The sequence below is a fragment of the Mustelus asterias genome, chromosome 14 (assembly GCF_964213995.1).
Source record: "Mustelus asterias chromosome 14, sMusAst1.hap1.1, whole genome shotgun sequence".
NCBI lineage: Eukaryota > Metazoa > Chordata > Chondrichthyes > Carcharhiniformes > Triakidae > Mustelus > Mustelus asterias.
The window spans coordinates 32,200,115-32,227,322 of NC_135814.1; the positions used below are offsets into that span (position 1 = coordinate 32,200,115).

Genomic DNA, 27,208 nt, shown 5'->3' on the forward strand with positions numbered 1-27,208 from the left:
AAAGCTGTAACTGATTTAGTCAGGAAGAAAAGAAAAGCCTACAAAAGGTTCAGGGAGCTAGGTAATGTTAGAAATCTAGAAGAGTATATGACTAGTAGGAAGGAACTAAAGAGGGAAATTAGAAGAGCCAGGAGGGGACATGAGAAGGCCTTGGCAGACAGGATAAAGGAAAACCCCCAAGACATTCTACAAGTATGTGAAGAGCAAGAGAATAAGATGTGAAGGAGTAGGACCTATCAAATGTGACGGTGGGAAAGTCTGTATTGAACCGGTTGAAATAGCACAGGTGCTCAATGAATACTTTGCTTCAGTATTCACAGTGGAAAAGGATCTTGGTAGTTGCAGTGCAGACTTGCAGTGGACTGAGAAGATTGAGCATGTAGGCATTAGGAAAGAGGATGTGTTGGAGCTGTTGAAAAGCATCAAGTTAGATAAATCGCCGAGACCAGATGGGATGTATCCCAGGTTACTGTGGGAGGCGAGGGAAGAGATTGCTGATCCTCTGGCGATTATCTTTGCATCGTCAATGGAGATGGGAGAGGTTCCGGAGGATTGGAGGATGGCGGATGTGGTTCCGTTATTCAAGAAAGGGAGAAGAGATAGCCCAGGAAATTATAGACCGGTGAGTCTAACCTCAGTGGTAGGTAAGTTGACGGAGAAGATCCTGAGAGGCAGGGTTTATGAAGGTTTGGAAAAGAATAGTATGATCAGAAGTAGCCAGCACGGCTTTGTCCGAGGCAGATCATGCCTTACGAGTCTGATTGAGTTTTTTGAAGATGTGACTAGACACTTAAATGGGGGAAGAGCGGTAGATGTGGTTTATATGGATTTCAGGAAGGCATTTGATAAGGTGCCCCATGCAAGGCTTATGGAGAAAGTGAAGGGCCAGGGAATACAAGGGGACGTTGCTTCGTGGATTCAGAACTGGCTTGCCCACAGAAGGCAAAGAGTGGTTGTAGATGGGTCTTTTTCAGAGTGGAGGTCGGTCACCAGTGGGGTGCCCCAGGGATCTGTTCTGGGACCCTTGCTCTTTGTGATTTTTATAAATGACCTGGATGAGGAAGTGGAAGGATGGGTTGGCAAGTTTGCTGATGACACAAAGGTTGGAGGTGTTGTGGATAGTGTAGAGGGATGTCAGCAGTTGCAACGAGACGTAGGTAAGATGCAAGACTGGGCGGAGAAGTGGCAGATGGACTTCAACCCAGATAAGTGTGTAGTGGTTCATTTTAGCAGGTCGAATAGGATGGAAGAATATAATATTAAAGGTAAGACGCTTGGCAGTGTGGAAGAACAGAGGGATCTTGGGATCCGGGGTCATAGGACACTCAAAGCGGTGTTGCAGGTAAAGGCTGTGGTTAAGAAGGTGTATGGAATACTGGCCTTCATCAATAGAGGAATTGAGTTTAGAAATTGGGAGATAATGCAGTAGCTGTATAGGACCCTGGTCAGACCCCACCTGGAGTACTGTGCCCAGTTCTGGTCGCCTCATTACAGAAAGGATGTGGAAACCATAGAACGGGTGCAGAGGAGATTTACGAGGATGTTGCCGGGATTAAGTGGTATGCCTTATGAGGATAGGTTGAGAGAGCTAGGTCTATTCTCCTTGGAGAGGCGAAGGATGAGAGGTGACCTGACAGAGGTGTATATGATGTTGAGAGGTATTGATAGAGTGGATTCTTAGAGGCTTTTATCCAGGGCTGAAATGGTTGTCACGAGAGGCCACAGGTTTAGGGTGCTGGGGAGTAGGTATAGAGGAGATGTTAGGGGTAGGTTTTTCACTCAGAGGGTGGTGGGTGCGTGGAATCGGCTGCTGGTAGTGGTGGTAGAAGCGGATTCGATTGAGTCTTTTAAGAGACTTTTGGATAGGTTCATGGAGGTTAGTAAGATAGAGTATAAAAGTTGGGGTCTGATGTTGCAGACGGAGAGAACGTTGGTTCGGCCGCATTTGGAATACTGCGTCCAGTTCTGGTCGCCACACTACCAGAAGGACGTGGAGGCTTTGGAGAGAGTACGGAGGAGGTTTACCAGTATGTTGCCTGGTATGGAGGGGCTTAGTTATGAGGAGAGATTGGGTAAACTGGGGTTGTTCTCCCTGGAAAGACGGAGGATGAGGGGAGACTTAATAGAGGTGTATAAAATTATGAAAGGCATAGACAGGGTGAACGGTGGGAAGCTTTTCCCCAGGTCGGTGGTGACGTTCACGAGGGGTCATAGGTTCAAGGTGAAGGGGGGGGAGGTTTAACAGATATCAGAAGGACATATTTTACACAGAGGGTGGTGGGGGCCTGGAATGCGCTGCCAGGCAAGGTGGTGGAGGTGGACACACTGGGAACGTTTAAGACTTATCTAGATAGCCATATGAACGGAGTGGGAATGGAGGGATACAAAAGAATGGTCTAGTTTGGACCAGGGAGCGGCACGGGCTTGGAGAGCCGAAGGGCCTGTTCCTGTGCTGTATTGTTCTTTGTTTGTTCTATAGAAGGTTATAGATGAGCCTAGAAGGTAAGGAAATTGTTCGGCGCAACTTGTGGGCCAAAGGGCCTGTTTGTGCTGTAGCTTTTCTATGTTCTATGTTCTCTATGTTCCAGATCAAGCATCTCAGAACTGGGCACCCATGGAGGTGCTGTGGACCAACAGCAGCTGCAGAACCGTATTCAACTATATCTATAACCTCATGGTCCAGCATATCCCTCACTCTACTTTACTTTCAAGCCAAGGAATCAATCTTGGTTCAAAGAAGTGTGCAAAAGGGCATGCCAGGAGCCAGTATCAAATATTCATGTAAATGAGGTGTTAACCTGGCTAAGTTATAACACATGGCTACTTGCCAAACAGTGGAAGCAGCATATAATAGACAGAGCTAAGTGATCCCATGACCAACAGATCAGATCAAAGCTCTAGAGTTCTGCCACATCCAGTCATGAATAGCGGTGGACAATTAAACAACTAATCAGAAGATACAGCAAAGATTATGGGCACTGGCATTATCTTGGCAGTAGCACTGAAGGCTTGTGCTCCAGAATTAGCCCTCACCCTTAGCCAAGCTGTTCAAGTACAGCTACAACATTGACATCTATCCAACAATGTGAAAAATTGCCCAGGTATGTCCTATCTACAAAAAAAGGAATAGTCAGTCCAGCCAATTATCGCCCCATCAACATACTTGGATTATCAGGAAAGTGATGGAAGGTGTCATCAACAGTGCAATCAAGCAGCAATTACACAGTAATAGCCTGCTCACCGATGCTCGCTTTGCATTCTGCCAGGCCACTCGGCACCAGATCTCATTCTAGCCTTGATCCAAATGTGAACAAAAAAGTTTAACTCAAAAGATGAAATGAAAGTGACTGCCCTTGACATCAAGAGAGTATTTGATCAAGTGTGGCATCAAGGTGCCCCGGCAAAATTGAAGTCGATGGGAATAGGGGGCAACCTCTCCATTGGCTGGACTTATAGATCGCATCCCAGTTCCAGAACAATGCTGCATGAGTTCCTCAGGGTAATGTCCTAGGTTCAACCATATTTAGTTCTTTCACAAGTGACCCTCCCTCCATCATAAGTCAGAAGTGGAAATGTTTGCACAGCATTCAGTACCATTTGCAACTCCTCAGATACTGGGCAGAATTTTATGCATCCCAGGCAAGCGTGCGCCCAACCCGAAAGAGCATAAAATAGCGCATGATGACATCGGGCACGCATCCTGCTTCATCCTGTCCTTGTGTAATATTTTGAGCAGCGGGTGCAGATGCAGATTGGGAGCGTGTCTGCCGACAATTATGGAAAGAAGTTTAACAACACCAGGTTAAAGTCCAACAGGTTTATTTGGTAGCAAAAGCCACACAAGCTTTCGGAGCTGCAAGCCCCTTCTTCAGGTGAGTGGGAATTCTGTTCACAAACAGAGCATATAAAGACACAAACTCAATTTACATGAATAATGGTTGGAATGCGAATACTTACAACTAATCAAGTCTTTAAGAAACAAAACAACATGAGTGGAGAGAGCATCAAGACAGGCTAAAAAGATGTGTATTGTCTCCAGACAAGACAGCCAGTGAAACTCTGTGGGGGTTACAAATAGTGGGACATGAACCCAATATCCCGGTTGAGGCCGTCCTCGTGTGTGCGGAACTTGGCTATCAGTTTCTGCTCAGCGACTCTGCGCCGTCGTGTGTCGCGAAGGCCGCCTTGGAGAACGCTTACCCGAATATCAGAGGCCGAATGCCCATGACCACTGAAGTGCTCCCCAACAGGAAGAGAACAGTCTTGCCTGGTGATTATCGAGCGGTGTTCATTCATCCGTTGTCGCAGCGTCTGCATAGTTTCCCCAATGTACCATGCCTCGGGACATCCTTTCTTGCAGCGTATCAGGTAGACAACGTTGGCCAAGTTGCAAGAGTATGTACCGTGTACCTGGTGGATGGTGTTCTCACGTGAGATGATGGCATCCGTGTCGATGATCCGGCACGTCTTGCAGAGGTTGCTGTGGCAGGGTTGTGTGGTGTCATGGTCATGGCAAGACTGTTCTCTTCCTGTTGGGGAGCACTTCAGCGGTCACGGGCATTCGGCCTCTGATATTCGGGTAAGTGTTCTCCAAGGCGGCCTTCGCGACACACGACGGCGCAGAGTCGCTGAGCAGAAACTGATAGCCAAGTTCCGCACACACGAGGACGACCTCAACCGGGATATTGGGTTCATGTCCCACTATTTGTAACCCCCACAGAGTTTCACTGGCTGTCTTGTCTGGAGACAATACACATCTTTTTAGCCTGTCTTGATGCTCTCTCCACTCATGTTGTTTTGTTTCTTAAAGACTTGATTAGTTGTAAGTATTCGCATTCCAACCATTATTCATGTAAATTGAGTTTGTGTCTTTATATGCTCTGTTTGTGAACAGAATTCCCACTCACCTGAAGAAGGGGCTTGCAGCTCCGAAAGCTTGTGTGGCTTTTGCTACCAAATAAACCTGTTGGACTTTAACCTGGTGTTGTTAAACTTCTTACTGTGTTTACCCCAGTCCAACGCCGGCATCTCCACATCATGACGACAATTATGGATCCATTTAAGTGGATTGTATGCTCTACTGCCTGGAATATTACGTTGCCAGTGTAATTTTTAAGTCATCACAAGGACAGAACTGGCAGGCAGACAATCGATTTTTCAATTTTTCTCAATTACAGTTGGCTGGAGGGTGGGAATGGATGCCTCAAGCTAAAGGCTCCTTCAGATTTGGAGTGCCTATCCCTCTGGAACCTTGTAGCTCCGACCCCTCTCTCCCCCCCGGCCTATCCCGAATGCCACGATCATCCCCATCCACCCAGAGCATTTCCAACAATCTCACCCAGACTTACCTTGAAAACAGTCCTGAGACTTAGGCCGGAATTCTCCAACCACTTTCGTTCGGTAACGCTGCTGTGAACGGAGATTGGCTGAGCGCCAAATTCTCCATTCTCGCTGACAAAGCTAACGGGCAGGTGAGACCTGAGGATTCTGGCATTAGATCCAGACAGATCCAGTACCTCGTTTAGCTACTGCAGCGCTGTGCCTGAATGGGTTAGAGTGTTGTCGGCTGATCAGATTGGCTGACAGCTCTCCAAGATGGGACTTCTTCAAAAGGCAGACAGAAGTCCTGCCTTCTTCCAATCAACACCAAACTGAGCCATCCTAAAACTTCTACCCACTGAAGAAGTCCAAGATCATATACAAGACCTGGACAGCATTTAGGCTTGGGTCGATAAGCGACAAGTAACATCTGTGCCTCAAAAGTGGCATGCAATGCTCAAACCAGCAAGAGAGAATCTCACCACCTCCTCTTGACATTCAATGGCATTACTATCATTGAATCTCCCACTATCAAGATCCTGGGGGTTATCACTGACCAGAAACTGAACAGGACCATACAGTGGGTGGTACCAGGGACCTGGAATCAATTCTGGCCTTGGGTAACTGTGTGCACATTCTCCCCATGCCTGCATTGGTTTCCTCCGGGTGCTCCGGTTTCCTCCCACAGTCCAAAGATGTGCAGGTTAGGTGGATTGGCTAAATTGCCCCCTAGTGTCCCAAGGTTAGGGGGATTAGTGGGGTAAATACGTGGGGTTACAGTGTCTGGGTAAGATGCTCCGTCGGAGAGTTAGTGCAGATATGAAAAGCCAAATGGCCACCTTCTGCACTGTAGGGATTCTATGATATAAATACTGTGGCTACAAGGGCAAATCTGAGGCTGGGAATTCTGCAGCGAGCAACTCATCTCCTGACTCCCCAAAGCTTGTTCATCATCTACAGGGCATAAATCAGGACCATGATGCAATCCTCCACTTGCCTGGATGAATGAAGCTACTACAACACCCAAGAAACTCAATACTGCCCAGGACAAAGCAGCCTGCCTGATAGGCACACCATCTGCCACCTTACATATTTAGATTCTCCATCACTGACACACAGTGGCAATGCGTACTGTATACAAAATGGACTGCAGCAACTTGTCAAGCCTCCTTGGGCAACACTATCCAAACCCACAAACCTACCATCTTAAGGACAAGGATAGCAGTTTCACACCACTACCTGCATGTTGCCCATCAAATGTCACACCATCCTGTCTTGAAACCATTTTGCTGTTCCTCCAGTCACCGAGTCAAAATCCTGGAACTCTCTTCCAATCAACACAGTGGGTGTAGATGCACCAGATGGACTACAGCACTTCAAGAAAATGGCTCACCACCCTCTCTCAAGGGGAGTGTGGGATGGGCAACAAATGCTGGTCTTGCCAGCAGCACCCAAATGCAGTCCTTTTTAATTGTTATTTTTAAATGTTTTATAAAATCAAAACTTGACCATGACAATTAACTAAGCTAGGAACTACGACTTGCAGTTTGAATTTTTATGGTGCTCAATGACAATCTTTAAACTGCACAATTAGAAGATGCAACCTTGTAACATTACATACAAACTAGCATGTCCTACCTGGAGGTTGCTGGGGCCAAGAATACTGTTGCCAATCTTGAAGGACATATGTAAACCGAATTGCTACACTTATAGGGGGCAAAGGTGTCAAAGGACATCCCTGGAAAAGAAAACGGAGTAAACAGAAAAGACCAGTCTTAACATTTTGCAATTCAGCAGGCACTTGATTCTTTGAACTAAAATCATTCATCGTTGTATTTTACATAAAAATCACTGGTTAAAAAGGATGTGAAAATAATAAAGTGGAAACAATATGTTAATTACATAAGACAGGGATTCTCAACTTCTTTGCTGCTGAGATACCTTCCCATGTTATAAAAATTCCACAGATACCCTTTAACACAAGAATTTTTCTGTATAACTAAACACCATATTACTTCTTTAAAAACTTAACGTGAAACTTGCTGCTGGTTCTGGGCAACATATTGAGGCTTGGTGGGGGGGGGGGGGGGGGGGAGGAATAAGTATCAGATTGAGGTTTGGGGGAGGGAAATGAGGTTTGGGGGAGGGTGCCAGATCAACGTTTGGGTGACAGGTATATCATTGTGTTGCAGATGCGCACTTTCTTGCGCCTGAGCAAGCAACAAACTTCAGTTACAGGCTGTTGGTTGAATCAAATGGCCATGGTGCTCAAGTGTAGCTTTAAAAAAGAGTGCCGAGAGTTGGATGAGGGGGAGTTGGGTGAAGAAAGGAGGTGCTCCTTTGCTTTTCTAACATTTTCACCCTGTAGAAATTAGTTCTTATTTTACTACAGGGGAATAAGCTAGCTGCTTGGTGAGTATCTGATAAATGGTTAAAGTCTATTCTATTCCTAAGGTTTAATACAGTATACAAATTGGTGGCAAGTTAAACAAAATATATACAATAAAGGAAAAGAATTAATTGAATAAAATAAGTCATTAGTTAAAACATATCAAGATGGCAGAACAGGTGGTGTGTCATAGTTGCAACATATTAGGAGCTCCTGGATGCTGCTATAATCCAGAACAAACACAGAATCGTTACGGCACAGGAGGAGGCCATTTGGCCTGTCCGAGCTCATATATGGGCAACTATGAGGGCATCAAATGCTAAGCTAGCTAAAATGGACTGGCAAATGCAGTTAAGGGATAGGTCAATAGAGATGCAGTGGCAGACATTTAAAGAGATATTTTAGATTTCACAAACGAGCAAGTAAAGTTTCAAGTGGAGGATCCAGTATGCAAGGTTCACTAAAAAAGTTAAAAATACCATCGAACTTCAAGAAAAGCACATAATTGCAAAAGATGGGTGGCAAGTCAGAAGATTGGACAGCCTATAAAAAACAGCAAAGAATGACCAAAAAATTAAGTAGAGAAAAAAAAGAGTATCAGAGAAATCTAGCTAAAAATATATCAGAGTTTTATAGATATTTAAAAGGAAAAGAGTTAACAAACTGAGCCCTTGTCCTATAGAAAGCGAATCTAGGGAATTAATAATGGAAAATAAGAAGATGGCAAATTAATTAAACCGGTATTTTGCATTAGTCTTCAATACAGAGGACACTAGTACGGGCTAAAAGCAAATTACTGCAGATGCTGGAATCCGAAACCAAAGAGAGAATGCTGGAAAATCTCAGCAGGTCTGGCAGCATCTGTAAGGAGAGGAAAGAGCTGACGTTTCGAGTCCAGATGACCCTTTGTCAAAGCTTTGACAAAGGGTCATCTGGACACGAAACGTCAGCTCTTTTCTTTCCTTACAGATGTGCCAGACCTGCTGAGACTTTCCAGCATTCTCTCTTTTGGACACAAGTACAGGCGGCACGGTGGTGCAGTGGTTAGCGCTGCTGCCTCAAAGTGCCAAGGACCGAGGTTCATTCCCGGCCTCAGGTCACTGTCTTTGTGGAGTTTGCACTTTCTTCCTGCGTCTGCATGGGTTTCCTCCGGGTGCTCCGGTTTCCTCCCACAGTCCAAAGATGTTAGGTTGATTGGCCATGCTAAATTGACTCGAGTGTTAGGGGGTCAACAGGGTAAATGAGGGTTATGAGAATAGGGCGAGGGTGAGATTGCGGTTGGTACAGACCCGATGGGCCGAATGGCTTCTTTCTGTACTGTAGGAATTCTATGATTCTATGAAGTAACATTCATAGAACAGTACAGCACAGAACAGGCCCTTCGGCCCACGATGTTGTGCCGAGCTTTATCTGAAACCAAGATCAAGCTATCCCACTCCCTATCATCCTGGTGTGCTCCATGTGCCTATCCAATAACCGCTTAAATGTTTCTAAAGTGTCTGACTCCACTATCACTGCAGGCAGTCCATTCCACACCCCAACCACTCTCTGCGTAAAGAACCTACCTCTGATATCCGTCCTGTATCTCCCACCACGAACCCTATAGTTATGCCCCCTTGTAATAGCTCCATCCACCCGAGGAAATAGTCTTTGAACGTTCACTCTATCTATCCCCTTCATCATTTTATACACCTCTATTAAGTCTCCCCTCAGCCTCCTCCGCTCCAGAGAGAACAGCCCTAGCTCCCTCAACCTTTCCTCATATGACCTACCCTCCAAACCAGGCAGCATCCTGGTAAATCTCCTCTGCACTCTTTCCAGCGCTTCCACATCCTTCTTATAGTGAGGTGACCAGAACTGCACACAATATTCCAAATGTGGTCTCACCAAGGTCCTGTACAGTTGCAGCATAACCCCACGGCTCTTAAACTCCAACCCCCTGTTAATAAAAGCTAACACACTATAGGCCTTCTTCACAGCTCTATCCACTTGACTGGCAACCTTTAGAGATCTGTGGATATGGACCCCAAGATCTCTCTGTTCCTCCACAGTCTTCAGAACCCTACCTTTGACCCTGTAATCCACATTTAAATTTGTCCTACCAAAATGAATCACCTCACATTTATCAGGGTTAAACTCCATTTGCCATTTTTCAGCCCAGCTTTGCATCCTATCTATGTCTCTTTGCAGCCTACAACAGCCCTCCACCTCATCCACTACTCCACCAATCTTGGTGTCATCAGCAAATTTACTGATCCACCCTTCAGCCCCCTCCTCTAAGTCATTAATAAAAATCACAAAGAGCAGAGGACCAAGCACTGATCCCTGCGGCACACCGCTAGCAACCTGCCTCCAATCTGAAAATTTTCCATCGACCACCACCCTCTGTCTTCGGTCAGACAGCCAGTTACCTATCCAATCGGCCAACTTTCCCTCTATCCCACACCTCCTCACTTTCATCATAAGCCGACCATGGGGGACCTTATCAAACGCCTTACTAAAATCCATGTATATGACATCAACTGCCCTACCTTCATCAACACACTTAGTTACCTCCTCAAAAAATTCTATCAAATTTGTGAGGCACGACTTGCCCTTCACGAATCCGTGCTGACTATCTCGGATTAATTCGCATCTTTCTAAATGGTCGTAAATCCCATCCCTAAGGACCCTTTCCATCAATTTACCAACCACCAAAGTAAGACTAACCGGTCTATAATTACCAGGGTCATTTCTATTCCCTTTCTTAAACAGAGGAACAACATTCGCCATTCTCCAGTCCTCTGGCACCATCCCCGTGGACAGCGAGGACCCAAAGATCAACGCCAAAGGCTCTGCAATCTAGAAATAACTGTGAATCAGGAATTATAAGGGAGGAACTCAGGAAAATTACAATCACCAGGGAAGTGGTACTGAGCAAATGTTTGGAGTTGCGGGCTAGCACATCTCCAGGTCCTGATGGACTTCATCCTGTGGTCTTAAAATGAGTGTCGAGGGAGATAATTAATGCATTGGTTTTAATTTTCCAAAATGCTTCAGATTCAGGGAAGGTCCCATTAAATTGGAAAATAGCAAATATAACTCCCTCAAAGGGAGTCAAAAAACCAGGAACTGCAGGCCTGTTAGCTTGATAACTGTCAGATGAAAACATTAGAAGATGTTACAGCTGGGTACTTGGATAAATTCAAGATAATCAGGCAGAGTCAACATGGTTTTGAGGAAGGGAATTTATGTTTAGTGAGTTTATTGGAGTTCTTTGAAGAATTAACATGTAATGTGGATAAAGGAGAACCAGCAGATGTACTGTACTTAGATTTCCAATTCCCACTGCCAGTGAAAGGCACACCATCTCCCTCCTTAAGAAACATGTGGCTGGGAGGCTAGAGAATTCCCCCTCCCCATGATTCCAATCAATGTTCCCTCGAAAGTGTGCACATGTATAGCAACCTGGAAGGTACCGCGCAGGCTGCCCACAAGTTTCCCCTTCAAGATAATGCAAAGAGATGAATGGGACATGCACAGCATAAAGACGTTAGAGGAAACATTGATTGCAACTAAATTCAGTAAAGTATATTTCAAGATGTCAATTAAAAATGCATTTCTAAAAAGTACTTACAATCTTCGATTTAAATATATCCAGTAGGCCAGACAGATGATTATATTGGTTTGGTACTTTCCGAAGATGAACCATTTCAAAATCTGTCCGAACACCTGGGCCTTCACATGCACCCACATACATCCTTCTCGACTTTTGTTGGATTTGCACAAACAAGGTCACCTGACTAATTTAAAATACACAAATTCAAGATTTACTCACCTCCACAATGCTCCACAGACAAGTAATATGTAGTCACTTCTAAAATAAATCAATATTCCCTACACTCTCTCCTCCCTCTGAGCCAGTCATCATTGAAATCAGCTGATATCATAGAGTCATAGAGGTTTACAGCACGGAAACAGGCCCTTCGGCCCAACTTGTCCATGCCGTCCTTTTCTTTTAAAACCCCTAAGCTAATCCCAATTGCCCGCAGTTGGTCCATATCCCTCTATACCCATCTTACCCATGTAACTGTCCAAATGCTTTTTAAAAGACAAAATTGTACCCGCCTCTACTACTATCTCTGGCAGTTTGTTCCAGACACTCGCCACCCTCTGTGTGAAAACATTGCCCCTCTGGACACTTTCGTATCTCTCCCCTCTCACCTTAAACCTATGCCCTCTTGTTTTAGGCTCCCCTACCTTTGATGTGGTGAGAACTTCCCCTTTATTGCCCTCATACTGCTGTTAGAAAGCCCATACAAACTTAATTTTGTTCAGTCAAGTGTAACTGAGTTTTTAAAGGCAATCTGGGTAATAACTACTGCTGTGCAACAGATCTGCCCCTTGAAAAATAATTTTATATATGATACATTGTTAAATGTCACCATTATGATGAATTATTAGATTTCTTAGACTAAGTTTTTAAATAACTTTGGTCATGATATTTGAGCTTCGACCTTCACCGTGTGTATGTCCCAATCTTTCATATTTTCAATGCAAGTTTTTTTCGGAAGTGATTTGACTTTAAAGCTGTTAATTTCCTGGTTGACTGTGTAAGAATCCTTAATTGTGATTTGGACAGCCTGATAACATCACTGCAACTCCACAATTTATATTAAAGACCATTACAATGTTGGTTAGGAACCTGCTGATTGTAGAATTAGGTTTTTTCCATTTACTACAACAATAAAAACACCATATTGTTTTGAGCATCTCTAATACTTTTAGCTTCTTTTCATAGCATTTGTTAATAAGCATCTCCAGTGTAGCTGGACTGATGTCATCAGCCTAGCTAAGTAGCTAATTGCGTTAAATGATTTTCACAGTTAGCCATATGGGAAACAAAAAGCACTGGAACAGTAACTTTTAAAAATGTTTTGCATGAAGCAAATTAAACACTGGGAATTCCACATGGAGTAGCGCCTAAAATATTCTGAAAAAACATTGTTTTAAGTCAGCTCATAAAATCTAATAATTAATCATTTAACAGCATTCTATGATTACAAAATTATTTTTCAGGGCAGGTTCCATTGGTCTCCAAACTTTATTAATCACATTGCCATTAAAAACCCATTAACACTTCAAAAAGTCCAACACGTTATGGAGGGAAGTTGAAATTGATTGTCAGCTCTGAAGGGGGATGCATTGCAACCTGTATTGAAGCCCTGTATAACAGAGTGTAACTTCAGGATTTCCATACAAATCAACGTATGCCTGAGATCAGTTTCAGCAAGATTGCTAGTGAATGCTAGCAGTTCACGATCAATGGCAACACTACTCCCCATCTCCAGTGAAGTTCAGCCCAATATCTCTAAACTGGTATTTTACTCTCAATATCCTACAACAATATTACATTTGTTAATGTCAATGATGTCAGAAACAAGATACATACCAAAGTGGGCAGGAATAATAGAAACAGAGTCCTCACGCAAAGCATTTATTAGGAATTGCCCAATTACTTAATAGAGGTTTATAAAATGATGAAGGGGATAGATAGAGTGAACGTTCAAAGACTATTTCCTCGGGTGGGTGGAGCTATTACAAGGGGGCATAACTATACGGTTCGTGGTGGGAGATATAGGAAGGATATCAGAGGTAGGTTCTTTACGCAGAGAGTGGTTGGGGTGTGGAATGGACTGCCTGCAGTGATAGTGGAGTCAGACACTTTAGGAACATTTAAGCGGTTATTGGATAGGCACATGGAGCACACCAGGATGATAGGGAGTGGGATAGCTTGATCTTGGTTTCGGATAAAGCTCGGCACAACATCGTGGGCCGAAGGGCCTGTTCTGTGCTGTACTGTTCTATGTTCTATAATTCTCAAAGGTTTTTAAGTAGATGGGGTTCTGGACTTGAATAAGCGGACTGAGTTTAGGTATCACCTTCAATTAATAGCAGAGATTATTTTAAAGCATCCTGAAATATTAAATTAAACAAAATTCTTGTTTTCCCATTTCCCTCAAATTGTTATCTTGCTGGAAAAAATCTCCGTTAGGAAAAACAATATTATTATAGCCAGAATTGCACGATTTCACAGTAATATAACAACATTAGGATACACGAGAACCAAGATGCAATGAAGTGTGTATTGACCTAGAGCTGAAATGTTAATATGACATGCCATGCTCGGTACATTGGTATTCCATGCATTTTTTTGTCCACAGAGGTCACATATATGTACTTCAGGAAGTGTCAGAAGACACTATAGAGCAAATCCATGTTTTCATCAGAATGAAATAGTGTAATTGGAGTTAGTGTTTATAACAAGCAAGTATGAGTACCTTAATGATCCCTTCAGAGGATGCTAAGATGCCAGGGGGAAGCTGCAGGCTTATCCAAAAGAGTCATGACTGAAAAGTGACATGAGAGCAGGGAGGTCAAGGAGTATTGAAGGATTGGTTGTAGGGTGTTGGGAGGGCAGAGTACCTGAGAGTAAAAAAGTGAAAGCAGGCATGATGATAGAAGAAAAGGGATCTGGGAGGGTTAAAAAAAAAAAGAGAAAATGTGGAAGTAAAGTGATGAGCTCAAGTCCGTAACTATTCACGTTATTTGATCAACAAGTTCAAGTTTCTCTCCGTCAGTGTCCATGTATGAATATCTGATACCATCCATCTAGCATTTTCAAACATTTACCTACCAACCAGTGTTTCCCAATGCAATAGAAATGGAGCTGAGTAGAATGTTGCATTTAGATTCACTGACGACCGCATCATTACTTGCTGCTGGAGAAATTATCACAAACTCACGTAAACCATACCTAGGATAAGAAACACCTGAAGGTAATGAATTTGCTATTGATCGCTATTCATCAATTTCAATATAATGGCAAGATGCAAGAAGTCCATCAACATCTACAGATTTATCTTTTGAGGACTTCTTCCATAATGAAAAATCCTTACTTATCCAATCTGGCATACTATTTGCAGCTCTCTTCACTAAATGGTAAGATTACTATTCTTTTTGAGAAGAAACAAAGGGAAGCAACAAAAGTGATCATATATCTATTAAAAACACTAAAACATTTGTTAGAAGGAAAGTTGGGCTTGCTTTATTTTGAAAAAGATAATAAAGTTCCAAGTTTAGAAATTTCCAAGATTATAAAGTAAACAGACCAAATTAATCTGCAGACACGATATGCCAGGACACACAAAATTAGGAAATCAGAAGTAAAAAGGTAAGGCAGTGCAATGTTTTCACCCAAAATTTGCTGAGATTTGCTGAGTAGCTTACCAATAAAGGTCATTGGATTCAAAAGAAAAATTAATGAGTTTCAATAGAGAACTGAATGAATTGCAGAAAGGCAGGGAAGTGCAGTTCATCCCTAAAAAGGAACAGGTCTGTTCAGCCAAATGGCTTTCTTCAGTTCCTTTATAGAAAGATAGCAACAAAGTTGTCCATTCAGAATCTTGATGCTGCTCTGTAATCCAACCAGATCACAGCCAATCTGAACCTTAACTTAATCTATCCACCTCTGGAAATATTTATATCAATATTCACGTAATCAACTCAATTCAAATGCTTAAACAAATCTGAGTCGATATTATCTTCAATCCATTCAAATATGCAAATTTTCTGTGGTTTTCCTTCGCATAGACATTTCAACATTGTGCTCTTAAGCTGATGCAACGATATGGCGATAGAGGCATCCCAAAGCAGTTCCATCAATTTTGTTGGCAGTGAGCACCCCAGAAGCATTCAAGTTAATAACGTATATTACCAAGCTGACAAGAATCCATAGATTTGGATAACTTAATTGAGTTGATGATACCTACAACACCCTGGATGGTTAATCATTTTATCTTTTAAAAGGTTAGAGAAATTGAACATATTTACAATTAAAGCATGTTCTCTACTCTTCCCTTTTAAAAGCATAATTTTCACAAATGTATTCACACTTGAGGTGCTACTGCTCCCAGGTAAAAACAAAACTTGCAACAATTATGTTTTATTAATGGGTTGTTATACTGCATCAGAGTGCTAAAGTGGTTGCTATTTACATAACCCCCCCCCAACACATGCGAGATCTTTCCTATTACACACTACAAAACCATAAATTCTAAATCTGTGCGAGCTGAAGTATGTGTTGTGTCAGTTTCATATAAAATTGTCAATTGCACACAAATTATAAAAAACAGAGTTAAATAATGTTGAGGATGTGCCTACCATCTGACAAGACAATGAGCTCGAGGTGGAAAATCATTGTTCATGGACAATAAATCCTGCATCGTTTCAGGAAGAGCATCTGTTGAAATAAAATTTCTTCTTAAGAAAAAATAGGTCTTTTATAAAAAAAGCACAAAACAGAATTATTCCACAGAAGAAACAAATTCCTTTAACCATGTACAATCAAAAATATTGGTAACTAAATGAATATGATTGTGAAAGAGACCAATTTGCAACATCCACGCCCCGCGGCGGCATGGTGACACAGTGGTTAGCACTGCTGCCTCACAATGCCAGGAACCCGGGTTCAATTCCCGACACCCGGGTTCAATTCCCGGCTTGGGTCACTGTCTGTGCAGAGTTTGCACATTCTCCCCGTATCTGCATGGGTTTCCTTTGGGTGCTCCAGTTTCCTCCCATAGTCCGAAAGATGTGCTGGTTAGGTGCGTTGGCCATGCTAAACTCTCCCTCAATGTACCCAAACAGGCACCGGAGTGTGACAACTAGGGGATTTTCATTGTGACTTCATTGAAGTGTTAATATAAGCCTACCTATGACACTAATAAATAAACTTTAGAATGAACATTTAAGAAGTTTTGGATCCAAAAGGCCAATATACACAAATTTTTTAAAAATCAAAAACTCATCAAATGTGTTCCAACTCAAAACCTTCAGAAGTGCATTATACAACTCAAATCCGTTAATTCTCCTTTAATAGAAATTTAAAACTGCAAAGTCAACAAAGGTTGCCAGTCATACCTTCTTCAGATTCTTCTTTAATTTCTTTATCAGTTAAAGATTCTTGTTTTAGATAATGATGCGTTATACTGAATTTATAGTCTGCAAAAGAAATCTCATCAGACTTCTCCTCCCATACGCCAGAAGTTAATTCACCCTGTAAATTCACAAAATACAACACTATAGCTTTACAAAACTGTAATTTTAAACCGGTATATGAAGAAACAAAACAATGAGCTTAAAAGCAAGTATACATTAGGTCCTTGCAAATACCCAGAGTTGAAATGATTATCCAAAGGACATGGGCAATGTAGCCACTGAAGAGTGTCAATTATTTTAATGCTGAAACACCCTTTCTCCATGTACTAGTCATGCTGGAAGATGTTCTCGAAATGGTGACAAATAAATCCAATGTAAATATTTGTGGAGAATGAAATCAACTGCCTTGCAAAGTATTTATACTGGCTTTATTCCAAGCCATTTTATTTATTACACAGTTCTTTGATAAAGGATAAAAGAACAAGCAATGCCTATGTTACTTAACTATTTAGTGAACAAACCTTTTCCAAAGGTTTTTTTGCAGTACTTCCAATCAGTTTCCAATTGTTCAGCACTTCTTCAATTTTTGACACAAACCTAAAAATATGAAAATACAGGATGATATTAAAATAATTTAAGTAATTACTATTATTCCTTAAATAAAACCTTCAGGATGTTATGATTTATAGATACATTATATATATTTCAGGTCTAGAAACAAAGAATATAGTATAACTTACTGTTTTCCAAGGATAAGGATAAATTCTTCATGCATGAAATTGCCATTTTTCAACTTCTCTTAGATTGTCCCAAAGTGCTAGAGATTCCTCAATCTATTCAAAGCAGTGGCATTGCTTATGTATTTAATATGCGCACTACATATTTTTGCCTCATGAAACATTATCATTTTGGATCCTTCATTTATAAAATAAAATATTTTATGCAACTAATTTTTAAAAGAAAGACAAACTAGCTTAGAATTTCCAAAGAGCATAATTTTAATTGCACAGATCATTGTTTTACTAACACAAGTTAAATCTTCATAAATGATTACTGGAAACCTTAATAATAAAAGCCACAATAGAAACTTGCTTGGTCGCAGCACTAAAAATAGAATTAGCAAAATTATTTTACGCTAAACAACTTCCTTCCACACACCTTGGTAAACTTAAGAAACATAACTGAATTCTTATTAACTACTTCACTTTTATCAGATGTACCTAACCTTCTATGTTTAACATGGCCCATTTACTCCACTCAAGGTTGTTTAAGCCAAGCAATCTGACGGTGCACAAATTTTGAATATTAACTCCCCACTCCACTGTTTCATGTTGTTTAATTTGCATTCTGAGATCATTTACATTTCTTTTGTTAAAAAAGACTTGAAGTATAAAGGAATAATATAATTTTGGAGTTCAAGAGTGGTCTACTACTGGTATCAGCACATCACAACTGGGTTGACTCTAACTAGTTTTCAACTGAGCTTTTAATTAAAGAATGAATGCCAAAAAAAGGTCAGATTGGCACCCAAGAAGAGAGAAATAACAGCATCACATTCCTCTACTTTTTGTCCAGAGTCGAAAGGGCAGAAAGACAATCAATTCTCCAATGAAGCTGTGAACCAGCCATTCGGGAATTCTCTACAAGCAAGCATTCGAATTAGGAGCACGAGTAGGCCACTTGGTCCCTCAAACCGACTCTGCCATTGAGATCATGGCTGATCTAGTTGCATTCTCTTGCCTACCCCGATAATTTTTCACCACCTTGTTTATCAAGAATCTATCTACATTTGCCTTATAAATATTTACTGACTCCACTTCCACTCGCTGCCTTTTGGGAAAGAATGTTCCAAAGACTCTCTTTTTCTCCCCCTCCCCATGCTAAATTATACCAGCAGACTTTTGAACCTACATGTCTGACAACTAAACATTTCAACTTTTACACGACATTTGACTCTACTGCTGAGGCACACCAGTTTCCAAGCAATGAACATTCTTGACAAAACATATGCTGTCTTTTCCCATGATTTTATGGTGGGTCTGCAACTAACACAGTCAGTGTTTATGTCATCATAATTTTTCCACGTATTAGTGTTCTGCTATTATGGACTGTTCTTTCAGGATCGGTAAAGATATTACAATTCTCAAATGCATGCTATCTGTTAATTTCAACTGAATGCACAGTCAATCTTATAAATTAATTGTTCATTATAAGTTACATAAAATTGTAAGTTTTTTTCCCAATGTTGCAACCCAATTACTGAACTTCATTCAGACAAAAACAAAATAGTGCAATGTGGCACACTGCTTCTCGTTTTAGAGAGTTCAGACTAGAAACAAGTTACAAAAAATTGAAATTGCCACACTCCAAAAATTACGACTGATCTTATACTGTGAATTGTTTGAGATTGCTTCAAATCGACACTAAAAATAATAACTTTCCAGACACTGACTTCCAATCACTTCTACAGATACATTGCAGGGCCAATCTTAGCCTCTTAAGCAGCAGATATGATGTATGGGTTATTTAACTTCTAAATGTATAATAATGTCTGAGGAACTGCTGCGCAATGGCAACACATTACGCAAAATATAATTTCATGTGCAGCACACTAGGAAATGTTTAAATGATTTCCACAGTACGCTGCCTTGAACATTGACTAACATCGAAAAGATGGTGCCCTGAAGATGATGCCTTTAGTAGCAGAAAGCTGTCATTAACGATTTTGATTGCTAAAGAAGCCAAATTTGTTAAAATAGATGTAAAAATTTGCTGCTGGCGCACTAAAAAGGGGTCTCCATAACACCTAAATCTGAGTAAGCAGATGGTTAAACAGGACAGCCTGTCTTGGCGTGTGTCCGAGCCTGACAGCTGTCATAAGATGAGCACGATGTGGTCAACAACCAAAAGCGCTTGCGTGTGTGTGTGTGAGGGCCGCTCGCGGCTGAACGAATGCCGAGGGCTTGAGGTCAGGCTCGAGCTCCAGCACAGGGCACCAACGGCTTCCAACCGTCACAGGCTCGGCCAGCAACAGCTTCCCCTCCCTACCTCTCCCATTCTGACGCCGTCGTAAAATCCGTGATTTCAAACACTTCCGACTCCGGCTGTGGGAATTTAAACAAAAACAAGACAGGCCGGTGAGAGACGGGCAGATAAGTATACCGATTGTAAGTATATTTTCCACAGAAAGCAAAGATCCCGCACTCACGTCGCTGTCCGCCGCCATCTTGAGAGCTGTTTGTTTGTTTGTCTGCGGTGCACTGTGGGTTGAGCGGCCCGTTTCCTGCTGCAAGAGACCTCAGCCATCACTGAGGGCAGGATACTGGGGAGCAAGCATAGGGCACTCCTTTAGAACAAAAACAAGAGCTCACTGTTACCTGCATTCACATATCGCCTTTTAACGCAATACAATATCTCATAGCGCTTCACACGAGTATTGGCAAACAAAATTTGACACCTAGCCCGATGAGGACATACTGTAGGGCTGCTGCTTGGCCACAAAGTTGAGCTGCCCCAAAGGAGGATACAGAGAGGTGGAGACGTTTAGGGAGGGAATTCCAGAGTTAAGAGCCTCAACACCTGAAGGCATAACTAAGCCAATGCAGGATCACTTCTGGGCAGACTGGCATATTCCAAATCCCAGGACTACATGCTGAGGGACAAACTAAAGCTTGGGGCAGCTGCTGCAGAGGCACAATGGGGAAGGTCGCTGTCTAATACCTATCGACCACAGTGAACCAAGGAGAACAGAACCTCCTCAGGCCGAATGCATACATATCAGTTGTACTGAAGTTTAAATTTTTAAGTTTAAGTTTATTTATTAGTGTCACAAGTAGGCTTACATTAACACTGCAATGAAGTTACCGTGAAAATCCCCCAGTTACCACTGAAGCACATCGGAGTGCAACTTTTTCTTTGTAGACAACCTTTAAACTACTTTGCAACATTTGTAAGACCATTGTAAAATGTCTGAAACATTCCCTTTATTGTATTGAAACATCTCAGAATGTTACTTGATGTATGTAAAAGCCTGAATACTATTGCTTTTTATGTGATGGCCATTTTGGAATGTTCTCAGATTTATAAATAAAGTATATTTTTTGAAAAAAAAAGCTGGATCACTTCTCGGCCTTTTGGCTAATGTCAGATTAAGCCCTAGGTGGGGTGCAGTGCCTTATCTTGTCAGCTTGGATCTTGTTTGTCTCCTTTGTGGGGACCATGAATAGGATTCATTTGAATTTGGGTTTTGGAACAAGCAAGAAATGGATTTGGGTTTGCCTGGTCCACTCTGAGCATTAGCTTTGTAACTTTAAGAATAGAGTTTTTTTTTAAAAAGCCAGAACAATAATAGTGAGATTGATACATCAGCGTAAATAGTGAGACTGCTTGGAAGCCAGCCACAGCTGTGTTGGATGAGTCACATCACCAGGGTGGTCACTGGAAGAGGCCAGGATTACCAGAAACACACCACACTCCCAACTGCCAACACTTGCACAGGCACACATGCAAAAATGGTTACGAATTAGAGCCTTCCAGTATTAAAATTTGCATGACATAGACCACTGCTACAATTGCATTAATCACTTCATTGATAATGTAATAACTGATACATGCATTATGATAACCATTATACATAATATAACAATATTAACAATTTAGTGAGGCAAGGTATTAACCATAGGGATGACTAAAAGTGTTCGCACTTTTGTGACATTCATTTTTTTTATTTCCCCAAAACTCAAAGTAATATCTTCTGAGAAATTGATGCAGATCTGGAATCCCACTTGCAGTTTGTGAATTTCCACCCTGTTCTTCTTGTTTCTGCAAACAGTGGTCATCATGGAAAAAGCATGTTCTCTATGAGCATTTGCTTCATGCCTGGAGAATATAGGAGCTGATTTTCTTCATGTTCATTTTTTTTTCCCTTGGGCTTTTGCTGAAAAGCTACTGGTACATTTCACTGATCCGGCAATGCTTCAACTCACAGGAGAATATAATGCTTGCTACGGACAGGAGAGATTTGGTGGGATAACTTTACCCCCTTTCTCCTCATCTCATAATTGTCTGCAAAAAGATTTGAATTTTAGAGAGTGTTTTAAAACCTTGAGTGCTGTGACTTTTGGTAATAGTCACGGAGCTTTCGAGTAAGTTTAAATCAGAAGAACAGAAAACGTTTATTCACACAACACCCCAAAATGTAAACACAAATGTAAATGAAAAACACTCACTTCCTCATGCACAAAGACACACACACACAAGTAAAGATGGTTTATAGAAACGAAGCATGCATTTAGGTTATTAATAGAAATACAAGAAGCAAATCAAGTGTTTCAATTTAGTCCTTTAAGATGCACATGTTGCAGGCTTGGATGCATTCTCTTTCATGGTTCTTTGCATAAATGAAAGTTAGAAGGCTCTGGGTTCTAGACAAAGTCATGGCTGAGTTTCTGTAGAGATGAATCTTTACAGGTGAAGACAAGTTAACCCTTCTCTCTCACTGCCCAGGTTGAGTAGTTGTTCCGGTAGGGTTCTATTCTTCTTGCTGGGGGAATGGTCCTTCTTGTTCTATTGGTTTTCAAACTGACTTGTCTCTTACTGCCTTTTGAGTTGTAAAATTTGTTAGCTGAAGTCAGTTTCAATCACATGACCAAATAATCACTATTTCTGTTGTCTACAAATTATTTAAAATTAAAACCCATTGCTATACAATGGGGGGTGAATGGTTGCTGTTCAGACCTGCTGGTGATAAACTGGTTTCTTCTCAACTTTGTTTAAATATTGAGCTTGCAGACATTGTGTCTAGGGGCTATTGATTTGACCCTTGGTGGCCACCCTTGCAGTACATTGTCCAACGTCTTAAAGTTAATTTCAAAACGTCTGCACTGAATAAAGTCCATATCTTGAAATTCCGGAACACAATGGGAGCAATTTTCCCAGCCCGCTGCACTACTTGGGCAGTGCAGCAGGCTGGGAGACATTAGTGGAGGCCATTTCGCAGGCTTCCCGCTGGGCTCCATAGCCTCCATGAGTCTCCGTGGCTAAGATTTCCAGAGTAATCAGCTCTGCACTGGAAATCAGTGCAGAGCTGATTACAGTATTGAAATCGCAATTTCAATGTCATTAGTCTCCGGGTCCATTAATGTCTCCCCCACCCCCCTCCCCCGCCAGGAGTGGTTCACTCCAGCAAGGTTTACAACTGCTCCCTACTAACGGGGAACAAGTGGCCTGAGCCTGCTGGAGGGAACAAAGGCCATTGAGGCCCCCACAGGAGATCGGGGGTAAGGGGGGGTGCCCCTTGAGTAGTGCCAGCCTGGCAGTGGCAACCTAGCCCCTTGGCACGGCCCAAGAGGAAAACTGGCAATGCCCAAGGGGCACCTTGGCACAACCCACTGGGCACCAGGCAGTGCCAAGGGGGCAGGCCTATTGGGGCAAGGCCTGTTGGGGGTGATTAGTGGGTGTGGGGGTCCTGCTGCCACTCTGTCAAGGGATCGGGGGCAGTGGGAGGAGGACAGTGATCAGGGCTGGCCATCCGGTCAAGGGGTTCAGGGCTGCCGGGGTGGAGGTGGGGGGGGGGGGGGGGAGGGTTGGGACTGCTGTTTGGGGTGGTGTGCAGGACAGTCAGTGGGGAGGGGTTCTGGGCTGCCGGGGGGCATTGGGGCTTGCCTGGGGAGGTCTGGGAGGATAATGACTGGGGGGCGGGGGGGGGGGGGGGGGGCAATGCAAGCCCAGCAATGGGTGGGTTGCAGGGCTGGCCAGCGATAGGGCTGGCCAGTGATTGGGAGGCAGGCAGTGTCCTGCCGCTGCACATGTGCCAAACTTGGCACTGACAGATCGGCGCATGCGCAGTGGCTCGCTCAGCGCTATGCTGCTGGCACCTCTTGGGCGCGAATAGGCCCCACCCCTGATTTTCAGAGGGAATCTTACTAGTGCACTCTGTGATCCACATAGTGTAGAAGGTTCCAGGCCAATATTTTTGCTGGGCATAACATGCTTTCCATAATTCTGATTCTTTGTGCAGCACATCCATGTCAATCTTTTTATGATTGCATGCTTGAAAACCATCGGAAAATTCTTCAAAGGACACAGCATTTGCATGGACTAATTTGGATATTTTGCTTTGAAAGTTGCTTTCAGACAAGTTATATCATCCACTCAAGTACTTCTTGATTCTTTTGTGGAAAGTTCAAAAGTCTCTCTCAAATTTTCCTGCCACATCTGGTGTTAATTGCTTCAGGTGCCTTTCACTGCAAATGCAAAAATTTTGCCCTTAATCCTTCTCTTCTGAGGAAAGGTTAAGCAAATTGGGCCTGACATTATTGAAATTTAGAAGAATGAGAAGTAACCTTATTGAAACATATAAGATCTGGAGAGGGCTTGACAGGGTAGATACTGGGAGGCTGTTTCCTCTTGTGGGGGAATCTAGAGCTAGGGCAATGTTTATTCACTCAACACCCAAAATGTGAACACAGATGTAAACAAAAAACACTAATTCCCTCATGCACACACACACACACACACACACACGTAAAGATGGTTTATAGAAACAAAGCATGCATTTAGATCATTAATAGAAATACAAGAAGCAGATCACGCATTTCAATTTAGTTTAAAATTAAGGGGTCTTCCATTTAAGATGGCAATGAGGAGGAATTTCTTTTCTCAGAGGGTTGTTGGTCTTTGGAATTCTCTTCCAATGAGAGCAATGGAGGTTGGGTCATTGAATATATTCAAGGCTGAGTTCGGCAGATTTCTTTCATCGACAAGAGAGTCAAGGGTTACAGGGGACATGATGTGGAGATGTGCTTGGCCCTGTCTCCACTCACATTGTCTGTACCTTTAAGACTTGATTACCTGTAAAGACTCGCATTCCAACCATTATCTTGTAAATTGAGTTTGTGTCTTTATATGTCCTGTTTATGAACACAAGCCCTCACTCACCTGATGAAGGAGCTTGAGACTCCGAAAGCTAGTGTTGCCAAATAAACCTGTTGAACTTTAACCTGGTGTTGTGAGACTTCTTACAGGGCTCAGGCAGTAAAGCGGAGTTAAGGCCATAATCAGATCAACTATGATCTTACTGAATGGCAGAACAGGCTGGATAAGCTGAAGGACCTACTCCTGCTCCTATTCCTTATAGTCTTATGATCTTCTTTGTTCAATTATGCTAATATAATGCATGTTTGGATGTTAAAAGCCCATAAATAGGAGCTACTTTTTGATAATTTGTCTCACGAGGGCCATTTGAGAAAATTCTTGGAGGCACGTGACAGCACAGAAAATGCATATTAAATGTAATTTAATGTTGATGCGAATACATATTAATTACAAATTAACATGTATTTTCGTTCTTCAATTGAACATAAAGAAAGGAGTACAAAAATTAACAGGCCACGGTAAAAAATACTGGATGCAGTATTGATTCACCAATAGAATTGTATAATCTAGCATTATTTGGTGGAATTGCATTGTCATATAAAAGTATGTTATCTAATTTATTGTGAACAATGGTATATATAATCTCCTAGTTTGCATATAAAAATGCTAAACCTTTGATTTCACCTCCTTCCTTTTGTCCATTTGAGACTTCCAACTTGATAACCCAGGGAAGGCAGAAAACTCATGGAGAATTCTGGGCAGAGTCCTGCAGCAGTGGCACAGTATAATAAAACACAAGCATGACACTCCATTGGATTTTAATTATTAACATGTTCATTAAAATAAATAACAATAACATTGTTCCAGGCGTCCAAAAAATAATCCAAGTACTTTTAATAGTAAAATAATTATAGTCCTGACATACATTCAGATATAGATACATTTAGAAATCTACACCTGATGGATACTTATACACAATTATTTAGAAACACATACATGTTACAACATGGAAAGAGGACATACAACCTAACCAATCTCTATTTGCATTTAACTTAGGTAAACAGTTCTAGTCTCACTTACCCATTCCTATTTCCATTCGTCTTTTTCTTTATCCATCTATCCAATCTAATATTGATATATTAATATAGTTTTTATCTCAACTATTAATACTGATGTGAATTTCACACCTCATGATTGTGTATATAGAATTTTCTCCTACCCACTGACTGAATCTCTTATTTGTTTAATCTTGCATCTGTGGTCCCTTGCTCTTGATTCTTCAACTACTGGAAATAATTTGCTTCTAGATAAGAATCAACTTGCAAAGTGACCTGCTTGGGCATTTTCTCTGATCATCATTGGTCTTCCAATATTTACCCTGATAAACAGCATTTTTTTTCCAAATAAGCAATGAAAGGAAAGGGAAGAACTCGTATTTATATAGCACTGTTCATAGCCTTAGGACATTTCAAATTGCTTAGCCAGTGAAGAACTTTTGAATTGAAATTACTGTTTTAATGTAGGAATCGATGGTAGCCAATTTGAACACTGCAATTCCTACAAATTGCTGTGAGGTGCATAACAAGTAATCTGTTTTAGTGATGTTGGTTAAAGGATAAATATTGGTCAGAATACCAGGAGAATTATCCTGCTGTTCTTCAAATAATGCCACTGAATTGTCTACATCCACCCAAGAAAAGCATGGTTTAATGTCTCATCCACAAGAACACAAGAAATAGAAGCAAAAGTAGGCCACCGGGCCATTCAAGCCTGCCCCGCCATTCAATATAATCATGGCTGGTCTGTGTCGGCCTCAATTCCCTTTCTGTGCCATTTCCCCATAGCCCTCTATCACTTGATCTATCAAATATTTATCCACCTCCACTTTGAATGCTTATAATGATTCAGCCTCCACCACTCTTTTAAGCAGAGAATTCCAGAGATTCGTCACCTTCTGCGAGAAGAAATTTCTACTCACCTCAGTTTTAAATGATCGGCTCTTTATTTTGTAGCTATGGCTTGTTGTTCAAGACAAGTGAAACATCTCACCATCTACCATTTCACGCCCCCTCTGGATTTTATATGTTTGAATAAGGTCACCTCTCACTCTTCTAAACTCCAAGGAATACAGACCCAGATTATTTAGTCTCTCTTGATAGGACAACCCTCTCATCCCAGAAATTAGCATGGTGAATCTCCTTTGGACTGTCTCCAATGTTATTATATCCTTTTTTAGGTAAGGGGACCAAAACTGTGGGCAGTATTCCAGCTGAGGCCTCACCAACACTCTGTACAATTGCAACAAAACCTCCCTATTTTTAAACTCCAATCATTTTGCAGTAAAGCCCAAAATGCCATTTACCTTCTTAACTATTTGTTGGACCTGCCTGTTGGTTTTTTATGATTCATGAACTAGAACATCTAGATCTCCTTGTACTTCATTTACCTGCAATCTCTCTCCATTTAGATAATAATATGCCTTTTGATTCCTCATACCAAAGCATGACCTCACACTTCCCCACATTAGACTCCATTTGCCAGGTTTTCATCCAGTCACCCAATCTATCTCTATCCTGTTGCAGAATCACAATATCCTTTTCACAACATGCCCTTCCACCTATCTTCATGTCATCGGTAAATTTGAAA

The 27,208-nt window shown here is 41.8% G+C and overlaps 2 protein-coding genes across 19 annotated transcripts in view; one reads left to right on the plus strand and one right to left on the minus strand.

The window, feature by feature from the left end:
• Nucleotides 1-19,978, minus strand: part of rab3gap1 (RAB3 GTPase activating protein subunit 1) — a 71,445-nt gene extending 51,467 nt beyond the window's left edge. For 4 of the 16 annotated variants that reach the window (XM_078228113.1, XM_078228109.1, XM_078228112.1 and 1 more), the window contains exons 1-8: nucleotides 19,896-19,978; nucleotides 19,736-19,791; nucleotides 17,209-17,284; nucleotides 16,670-16,805; nucleotides 15,911-15,989; nucleotides 14,385-14,504; nucleotides 11,325-11,490; nucleotides 6,958-7,057 (exon numbers count right to left, since the gene is read on the minus strand). In XM_078228113.1, coding sequence (XP_078084239.1) covers nucleotides 6,958-7,057; nucleotides 11,325-11,490; nucleotides 14,385-14,504; nucleotides 15,911-15,989; nucleotides 16,670-16,805; nucleotides 17,209-17,284; nucleotides 19,736-19,791; nucleotides 19,896-19,913 — 751 coding nt within the window. In that variant the 5' untranslated portion in view covers nucleotides 19,914-19,978. Of the gene's footprint in view, nucleotides 1-6,957; nucleotides 7,058-11,324; nucleotides 11,491-14,384; nucleotides 14,505-15,910; nucleotides 15,990-16,669; nucleotides 16,806-17,192; nucleotides 17,285-17,427; nucleotides 19,074-19,735; nucleotides 19,792-19,891 lie in introns of those variants that run through there. The other 12 variants (XM_078228118.1, XM_078228111.1, XM_078228116.1 and 9 more) reach the window with 5 other exon arrangements.
• map3k19 (mitogen-activated protein kinase kinase kinase 19) overlaps nucleotides 19,605-27,208 on the plus strand; it is a 112,802-nt gene continuing 105,198 nt past the window's right edge. The window contains exon 1 of one of the 3 annotated variants that reach the window (XM_078228053.1): nucleotides 19,605-19,854. The gene's annotated coding sequence lies outside the window, so the exon portion shown is untranslated. The remainder of the gene's footprint in view (nucleotides 19,855-27,208) is intronic. The other 2 variants (XM_078228050.1, XM_078228056.1) reach the window with 2 other exon arrangements.